The following is a 9,862-nucleotide window of genomic DNA, read 5'->3' as shown; positions in this document are numbered from 1 at the left end:
ATCAATAAATATTCAGCACGTGCTAATTTTAACCTGTTTACCCGGTCATAATAAGATTGGGATTGTTTTAAGAAGTATCCCCTTAACATTGGAATTACCATGACTTAATCAATAGTTTAGACCTTTTAAAGAAGAATGTCCATAATTGAGACTTTGGGACCAGTAGCATCAATTTTTCAAAAAGATATTACTCAAGTCCAGGAATGAATTCTATTTTATTCACATGCATGAATGTATTAGACAACATTTATTTATCTTCTTTGTCAAGTTGTAAACATTGTTCATTTAAAAACTACGCCTAAGCTAAGTAATGGTGCACTGGTGCATGGGAGGAGAGAGAGTTAACACAGGAGGCAAACATAAATATATATGGCTGGTTACCTCTTATACAATTTACATTAAGGCAAACATAATCCAATTCTCAAGTCTAAAACATGCTTCATATACATGAAGATCATAACTTGAAATCATCTTACATGTTGTGCATAAACACTTACAAATAATATTGAGCAATAATACAAATTTTTACAATCCAATTTGTAATCTAAAATTCTCAGTTAACTTGATCTGATTCCGAATTTTGGATATTCTCTGGAACTGTCTCATATAATAATATACACTCACAAAAATGTTTGTATAACTTATTACGATAAAAAGTAAAAGATGGGCCAATAGGTCCTATATACTCGACAATAACAAACTTGTGCATGAGTAGCATTAGCAAAGAGCATATTATCAAAGTGTAGACAGCGATCCACGATTGAACATAGATTGTTGTTGCATACACCGCAGTCATGAAAGTCAAAAGAGTTGTGTAGAATGATATTAAGAGCAAAAAGATGCTGAAATCCATTAAGATCACCGAATTGCCCTTATTGCCAGCAGCTAGGATCCAAAGAAGACAAAATAGTACCATTGTTGATAAGCACATTGCCGATATGTCAAAGAACATAAAAGCCTGAAATGCCATCCTCTTTACAAGAATTGGAGTCCCTTTTCTTACTTTATCACTAGTTTCTTGGTTTTGTCCACCAGGAACAGTAAATGCTGCTGTGAACGTTACCGTCATCAAAAGTGCTGCTATTACACCAATTGTGTCCACATATTTATCCATATCAGCAGTAGAAATACCATACACACTTCGATAACCTATAAATTCTAGACCTTCATTCAAAATTGCTTCCAACTGCATGCATCAAAAGGAATTGAACCAGGTTATTAAGGTTAATAATACCACATGGCAACATCTGATTAGTTGTTTTTTAAAAAAACTTAAAATATCTAATTTTTTTTTTTTTAAATAAAAAAACACCACTTCCTCCTCTCACCAACCCAACCCCTCCCAGCGAGTTCCCGGAATCCCGCCCCCTCCCCCGCGCCGACAGCAACGCACAGTCGCGCACTCCTCCATCGCCGGCGATCCCGGAATCCCGCCCCCTTCCCCGCGTTGAACCGAAGAAACCCCATCAAATTCCCAGATTCTGAACTAATTTTCGATCAAAAATCTAGGGCTTGGTCCCGACTCAATTAGCCCTAAAACGAGTGATTATGAAGAAATCGAATGAATTCGGCTTCGATTTACTCCAACAGATCGAACGGCCGAATCGGAAAAATTGGGTATTTCGAGTGGATTTGTGGGAAAAGAGAAGAAGGGGAAGAGGGGCATGGGTGGTGTCGGGTAAGGAAAGGGAGGAGGGCAGGGTGTTGCGGTGTTTTCGATAAAGGGAAAGAGGGCAGGAGAAAAGGAGGAGGGTACCACCGGCGGCGCCCCAAAGGGAGAGAGACGACGGCGTGCCGGTCGTGGGGAATGTTGAAGGGCGGTGTCGATGCCGGCGCCGAAGTGGAGGATAGGGCTGGCCTTGGCTTGTGCAGAAAATTCGAAGTTTATTGGCATTGGGGAGGTATGGCTATGTAACGGTAGAAGTCACCGGCGAGGGGAGGCCTGGCGCCGGCGACGGAAAGGGACTGGCCGGTCGCCGGCGAGGGGAGAGGGTTGAAAGTAAAAGGGGAAGGTGACGTGATTGGGAGAGTGACAGTCAAGGGGGTTTTTGGTTTTTTTTTTAAAAGTTTTTTTTTTGTTTTTTAATAATTAAATAATTAATTCAATAATTTAAAAAATAGTCAATCAGAGGCTGTCACGTGGCATAGTTAATCTTAATGACTAACGGGGTTAACCACCCTCAGTCATTAAGGGTATTTGGTGACATTTTCAGAAAACTTATAGGTATATGGTGAATTTGAAAATTTTTATAGATATTTGATGAATAAAAAAATTACTTAGTATAGGGTGAAAAATTCGTACAAAAAAATATTTTATATTATATTACAAATAATGTACTCCATACTACACGTTCCCTCAATTGCTAATTGAATGCATCAGTTCAAGTAGCACACTACACTTGTTATTACATGAAGCAGACTATTAAATTCTATAATCATGTATTAGTAAAAAAATATTGAAAATACAAAAATATAAATTATTACATGTTAATTTTTTGAATGTTAGTTAAAACTCTTAAATGAAAAAAGTCAAGGTTATTACTCATAATAATATACAGTAATAAGTAGCCAAAAAATTAAAGTGATGATGCATTTTCATAGCTTTTACCAGTGCATAATCTTATTGCAAATGTAAATAGTGTAAATAGAAAATGCAATAATAAGAACTTACTTCATCAGGAATCTCTGGTGCGGATCTTATAATATCACCAGAAGTTATACCAGCATCATTCTTCTGTTCTAGAAGTTTCTTCACGGTTTCGCTGTCCATATCTTTAAGAAAATTAATTGCATGGTCAAAGCGTCCAGCTTTAATCGCCAGATGCAATGGTGTGTTTCCCTCAAAATCACGGAATATTAAGACACTTCTTAATTCAGGACGTGATTTAATAAGGTAGCTAGTAGAGTAATTAGATTGTTTTACTAATAGATGCCAAAAAGTCTGCCCATATTTTTGGTCTGGCAGCATTTTTGTGTCGTGACTAGAATTCTTGAGCAATGTTAAAATTACTTTCACATTACCACTTTTAGCCGCCCTTAAAAGAGGTGTTAGACCATCGTTGTCATGTGTATGGGTCGCCTTCTCATTTGCTTTCACCAAATATTTTATGGACTCCTCGTCGCATAAATATTCATATGTACCTAATAATTAGACAAGATAATTAATATTAAGTTAAGATATGTTGCTCTACTAGTTTACTACTATAGCAAAACAAAATAGTGTATTATCTCGTTAAAAAAAATTAAAATTAAAAAAAAAATAGTGTATTTTCATTTCTACTTAAAAATCTAATTTCTTAAATCTTTGTAATTGATAATAAACTTAAAAGTAATATGGAGTACAAAGTTATTTCTTATATACATCGAATATTCTTAAAGTACCCTATCAAAAAACAATATTCTTAAACTAAGTACGTAGAGTAAAAAATTTCACTAAATATGCAAATTACATCTTTCAAATCAGATCAATACGCAAATTATATATAGAGTTGATATCCAATGAGTATGCTCTGAAAATAAGAAGAAAGAGAAATATAAATGTGCAAATATTTTGAACTTAATGTACTTGTATTTTTCAACTAATTGTGCAATTTAATTAATTATAATCCTCCTTATAAATAACAAAAATTAAAAACCAATTAAATTTACACATTTAATAGAAAATATATACACAGTCGGTTCAAATTAAAATATTTGCATATTTATCCTTTTCATCATTCTTAATTTAAAAACCTTCTCATCAAATTCCGAACCTATTTATATAAGTCCTTGTGTTGGTACGAGCTAATTTAAGTCATTCATTTACCAAGAAAGATCTTTTAACAAAAAATTACTTTTTGAAAGATTTATATGGTCAAATTACTTATATAAAAAAGAACTTGTAAAAACTATATAATTGGTTTAGAGGCTACGAATATCATATGACAACTAGTAAGCTAAGGCGCTATTCACTTCACCTTATTTTTGCTAAACTGAAAATATTTTTATTGAACTGAAATTATATTTTGCTTGACTGAAATTAATTTTACTGAACTAAAATTAATTTTACTGGTTTTTTTTTATTAAATTTGTTCTTTAAAGTTACTGATTTTTACTGAATTGAAATTAATTTTATTAAACTAAACTTATTTTTGTAAAATTATTTTTACTAAATATTATCTTTTTAAAGTGAAGTGAACAGGACCTAAGATTTTTTTTTTTTTTGAAGTTAACATAACAAAGCATTAGTGACTTACCCAGGGGGCATCCAGCAATGAGATGCAGAGGTGTTTGATTGAGCTTGTTAATTAATTTAGCAGTATCTTCGATATCCAACTCTATCAATCTTAGCACCATCGTTTCACTTTGATTTACTATCAGTGCTTCATGCAGTGGTGTATTTCCTACAATGTTTTGCACCAACCATGGCGGGTCATAACGAGCTCCTATCACACTAGCTTCTTCTTGAGCTTTAGTAAAATACCTACAGGATAGGTCTAGTAACTTGACTGTAAGGTCTGATTCCGAGTCTTCTGACAATCGCGATAGTTTATATTTGCCAGTGTCGGAATTGGGAAGACGAATAAGGGTGTTTGGAGGATTTCGCACAAGGATATGAACTGGAGTGTCCCCATTACGGTCTGTTTGGCAAATAAATTCAGGGAAGCTTTCAAGAACTTGTTGGATGAATTCAATATAATCAGCTGGGTTTATAGTGGTTCCATTGTTTATCTGCATTAATTTATGAACAACATTTCTCCTTTCGGAATCTCGTGAGAACAAAAAATTGCTTCCGAAGTTATGAAGTCTTCCCTTTAAAAATGTTATACTTGCCCTGTCTGTTGCTTCACATACATCCATTGTCATTTGATTTTTCTCCACATTCCTCTGCAAGAATCATAGACATCGTCACTAATAAAGATATACGTACTCCCTCCGTCCCCAAATATTTATCACATTACATTCCTCTGCAAGAATCATAGACATCGTCACTAATAAAGATATACGTACTCCCTCCGTCCCCAAATATTTATCACATTTGACTTTTCACGGTCTCCAAAACATGTTTTAAAATGCATATATCTCCAATTCCATACACGTAAAAAATTTAAAAACTTGATATTTACTAAATATACAATATGACGAATCCAATAGGATTTTATATGAACATATAGTCTCTTATATATTAACGGGAATTTATTGTCAACTTTTATAAAATTTGACCCTAATATTGAAAATGTGACAAACATTTGGAGACAGAGGGAGTATTTTCCCATTCAATGCATGTTGGCTGCATTTTTCATGTGCTAGCGCTCCAATGTATTGGTATGTAATTATGTATAACAAAATAATATACATGAAATTTATTGTACTATATTTTGTCAAAAACTATCTATTAAAAATCAGATATTGTGAGAAACTACCTAATAAAAAAGTAAAATGTTGTCAAAATACTACCTCTGGCCGGATTTCTACCGTTGACCTAATTTTCCGGCATTGAACCAACCTCAAAACTCCCTCGAAACACTACAAGGATTGGTTTTCAAGGCGCTTTCGAGTGATTTGGTAGTTGGTGGGGGTGTATTCGGGCTACAGGAAGGTGGTTTTGGGGTTGGAGGGTGGTTTCGGCGTGGCAAAGGAAGTTTCAAACGAGTTATGTTGGTTTCAGGGGTGATTGAGGTCGTGAACACTGAAATATTAGTTCAAAAGTGGAAATCCGACCAGAGATAGTATTTTACAACATTTTACCTTTTATTAAATAGTTTCTTACGACGTTTTTTTGATTAATTAGGTTGTCTTACAAAATCTAGGTTTTATTAGGTGGTTTTGGACAAAAAAAAACTCCTTTTTTTTATACACAAATTAGCTAATAATCCCTTACATGACATGTTTTTATACACAAATTAGCTAATATGACAAATAATAATATACATGCCCAACCACTAGCAATGCTTATCATGAACATGGGCAAAGCCAAGAAGTGGCATAGTGAGGAGGGTATAAACACACCATATCTTAGGCCCCGTTCACTTCACCTTATTTTTGTTGAACTGAAATTATTTTTACTGAACTGAAATTATTTTTGCTGAACTTAAATTATTTTTACTGAATTGAAATTAATTTTATTGAACTGAAATTATTTTTGGTAAACTAAAATTAATTTTACTGAACTGAAATTATTTTTGCTGAACTGAAATTATTTTTACTGATTTTCTAGTATATTTCTTCTTTATAGTTACTGAATTTTACTGAAATGAACTTATTTTTACTAAACTGAAATTATCTTTACTGAACTGAACTTATTTTTACTGAAATAAAATTATTTTTACTGAACTGAACTTATTTTTACTCAATTGAAGTTATTTTTACTAAACTGAAATATTTTTACTTAATATTATTTTTTTAAGATAAAGTGAACAGGGCCTTATTTAGTTAGCTATTAGTGTTATAAGGGGGGGGGAATACCAATAAAAATATAATGAATAAATAGTACGGATTACTATTTAAAAAAAAGGAAGTACAATGATTCAGTATCTAATTAATAATGCAAAAATGAAATAATGCCCCGTTGACTTCACCTAATTTTTGCTGAATTGAAATTATTTTTACTAAACTGAAATTATTTTTGCTGTACTTAAATTATTTTTACTGAACTGGAATTAATTTTACTAAACTAAAATTGTTTTTGCTAAACTGAAATTATTATTACTGATTTTTTATTATATTTCTTCTTTATAGTTACTGAAATTTTACTAAACTTAATTTTACTGGACTGAAATTATTTTTACTGAACCGGACTTAATTTTACTGAACTGAAATTATTTTTACTTAACTGAACTTATCTTTACTTAACTGAAATTATTTGTACTCAATATTATTTTTGTAAGGTGAAGCGAACATGGCCTAAGTCAAAAATTCCAACTTTTCTCCGTCCAGGTTAACTAGTATCAGCTCAATTTGAATGACCACAAATTAAAGTTGACATAATTAATATTATACTTAACACAAAAAAATAATATTTGAAGGAAGAAGTGTATAATTAACATCTGGTAATATAATAAATTTCACACATATTTGAGAATGGTATAGAAAGACCATTTTTTTTTTTCTTTTCTTTTCTTTTTCTTTTAATGGTTAAGTGCATGCAAGGCTAGGTGAAGTTTTGCTATTATATAGCTAAAGTTATTAAATTAGCCATGAATTAGAAGGTGTGTAGCGATGCTACTAATCCATGCATAAGACTTTAATAAAACAACAAAAATAGCATGTAAAATCTAAAAAAAATATAAAATAACACAAGAATTAATTTTGGCAACGATGGTTCTACCTCAAATTTTTCTTGAATCAAAGACGCAGCAGATATTCCATCTTTGTTTCTAATGCTTTGCCTAGCCGAGGAATCCACTAGAACTCGCACCAAGTTAAGGTTCATATTAATTGCAGCCGCATGTAATGGTGTGTTTCCTTGTTGGTCCTGATGATTTCTGAGGTCAAACACTTCTGTAATCCCCAACAAGTCCTTTCCTTCTTTGTAGTTTGGTATCGTTTTCAAAAGGTGCAAGATTGTCTTTCTTGAACCATCGCGCAACTCCGCAGACTGCGGGCAATGATAAAGTATGAGCTTAATGATCTGTAGATTGTAGGCTGAGATGATTGATGCTGCCCTATGAAGAGGAGTCGATCCTGCTTCATCGCACAAGCATGCGATACTACTATCTTTCTCTAGCAAAACTTTTATCATGTCAAGATACGCCAATGCAGCTTCTCTGTCCTTTATTGGTACATCTGTTGATTAGTTATAAAGCATGCAGATGTCAACAAATTATACAAATCAAAAGCTAAAATGATTGACTTCATCATTTGTGAAAATAATTATAATAATTTTAATGAAATAATTCAAATAGGCCTAGTATAATATTAACTAGCTTAGTATTTTATGTATGCGATGTGTGCGTGATTTTTAAAATATATATAATTAATAAATTAATATTTAATGCGATGCATTACCCCTCCCCCAAAAGCCCTCCCCTCCCCCGGAAAGCTTCTCCCACCCTCGTAAAACCCTAGAAACCCCTTCCCCGGCCTCCCCGTAAAACCACTTGCCTTCCCTCCCCCAACCTTTGAAACCCTCGAGGATGGGGGGAGGGGCAACCAAAAGTTTTATTCAGGGAGAGGTTTTTAGGTTTTGCGGGGGTGGGGGAAGCTTTTTTGGAAGTCGTGAGGGGTGAGGGAGGGGTGATGAGGCGGCTCGGTGATGAGGGTTAGGTATTAGAAGGTGGTGGTTGGTGCAGTATGGGTATGGTGGTGTAGTGGTGGCTAAGGAAATGGAATGGAAAAACCTAGGGAGTGGAGAATCAATTTGAAAGACTTTAATTTGGGGGAATGGGGATGGTGAAGGGAATGGAAAAAAATGTCTAACAAACAACATCAAAGCAAGGGAATAGGGGCAGTTAATTCTCTTTCCCATTAAATGAATACACCAAGCGAATGGCCCCTCAAAATATATAGTGGAAGTTCGTACTTACCAATAGGTTGGTGCATAGTTGCAAGGTGAAGGGGCGTCTCTTTAGACGTGTTGGTAACATAGACTAAGTCAGGATGCGTCTCTACTAACAATTTAGCAATCTCAACATTGGCATGAATAAGTGCAACATGTAACGGTGTGTTGCCCTCTACATTCTGCATCATGAACACCGGCTTCCCTTCTTTTTGGACAGTCTGCCCACATCCGTAATCATGAAGTAGCTTAAACATGTCCACGTTGCCGACCTCAGCGGCAACATGGACAGGGGTGTTTCCGTCTTTGTTTGCTTGCTTGATCAACTCATCAATGGCTTGTTTAGATATTAAGCCATTTAAAATCACTTCTTCTACGAACTCGAAATGCTTTCGTGGAATTGCTAAGTGAAGGATGTTATTTTTGTGCTCGGTTTGCTTAAGAAAATACTCATCAGTACCACTCTCTAGTTCGTTGTTTCGTGCATCATTTAGGAAGCTTACATTACCTAATGTTGCGGCATTGTAAAGCACACTATCCATTAGTAACACTAATAATTTAACTTACTTTTACCCCTCTTTTTATATTTTTGACTGTTTTAGCTATTTTCTAAATATGGTTTCACGTCCACGTACATTTTATAATAAGTAATTCCGTAACTATTACTACTTGTTATGTAGCTTTGTTCATCACCTTTAATTTCTTTTTTAATAAACAAGCTACCTTCTGATTTTTTAGTTACATATTTGAGTAATTGATAAGCTTTACCTCCTTAAACTAAAGAGACTTTGATTCCCTCTTAATTTTAAAGTGGTGGAATTAATATTTTTCATCTTTACACGACACATTAGATACTTCCTTCATTTTTTTTAATCGCAATATTTGGAATTTTACACTATTCGTACACACTCCTTTATTAATTGTCTTTTGTTATATAATTTATATATGTAGAATCTTGTTAGATTCATGTTGAAATATACTTTCATAATATCAACTTTTTATAATTCTTACCACAATATAACTTATGATATTTAAGTTATAAAATATGCATTGACAAGCGTGAAATTCTAACGTTGCGATTATAAAAAGAGAAGGAACTATAATATATTGAATCCAATTGATATATATTGTGTTTAATTTACACTTCCTCTCATGTTACACGATTTGTAATACGTAGTAATTATATAATTATAAAGCTAACATCAAATGATCAATCTAATCATCAAATGATCAATCTAATCATCAAATGATCAATCTAATCTAATCTAAAAAAACATGACATGGAACTAAAAGAAAAATGATGATGCACAACACTATAGCATCCTTATGGGTTGTTACTAGGGGTGTCAATTCGGGTAAACGGTTCAGTTTCGGGTTGGGTTTATC

At 33.5% G+C, this 9,862-nt stretch overlaps 1 protein-coding gene across 1 annotated transcript; it reads right to left on the bottom strand.

The window, feature by feature from the left end:
• Positions 1–427: 427 nt before the first annotated feature.
• On the bottom strand, positions 428–9,018 carry LOC110697900 (protein ACCELERATED CELL DEATH 6-like). Its single transcript, XM_021875303.1, has 5 exons — positions 8,505–9,018; positions 7,307–7,764; positions 4,236–4,866; positions 2,672–3,141; positions 428–1,186 (listed from the first exon to the last, which is right to left on the bottom strand). Exons 1-5 carry the CDS (start codon positions 9,016–9,018, stop codon positions 554–556), a joined length of 2,706 nt encoding a protein of 901 aa, XP_021730995.1. The 3' UTR covers positions 428–553.
• Between the last annotated feature and the right edge of the window lie 844 nt (positions 9,019–9,862).

Source organism: Chenopodium quinoa, unplaced genomic scaffold (genome assembly GCF_001683475.1).
Source record: "Chenopodium quinoa cultivar QQ74 unplaced genomic scaffold, ASM168347v1, whole genome shotgun sequence".
NCBI classification, from domain to species: Eukaryota; Viridiplantae; Streptophyta; class Magnoliopsida; order Caryophyllales; family Amaranthaceae; genus Chenopodium; species Chenopodium quinoa.
Note: the sequence above shows the minus strand (reverse complement) of the source record. Positions and strands in the feature narration are given on the sequence as shown.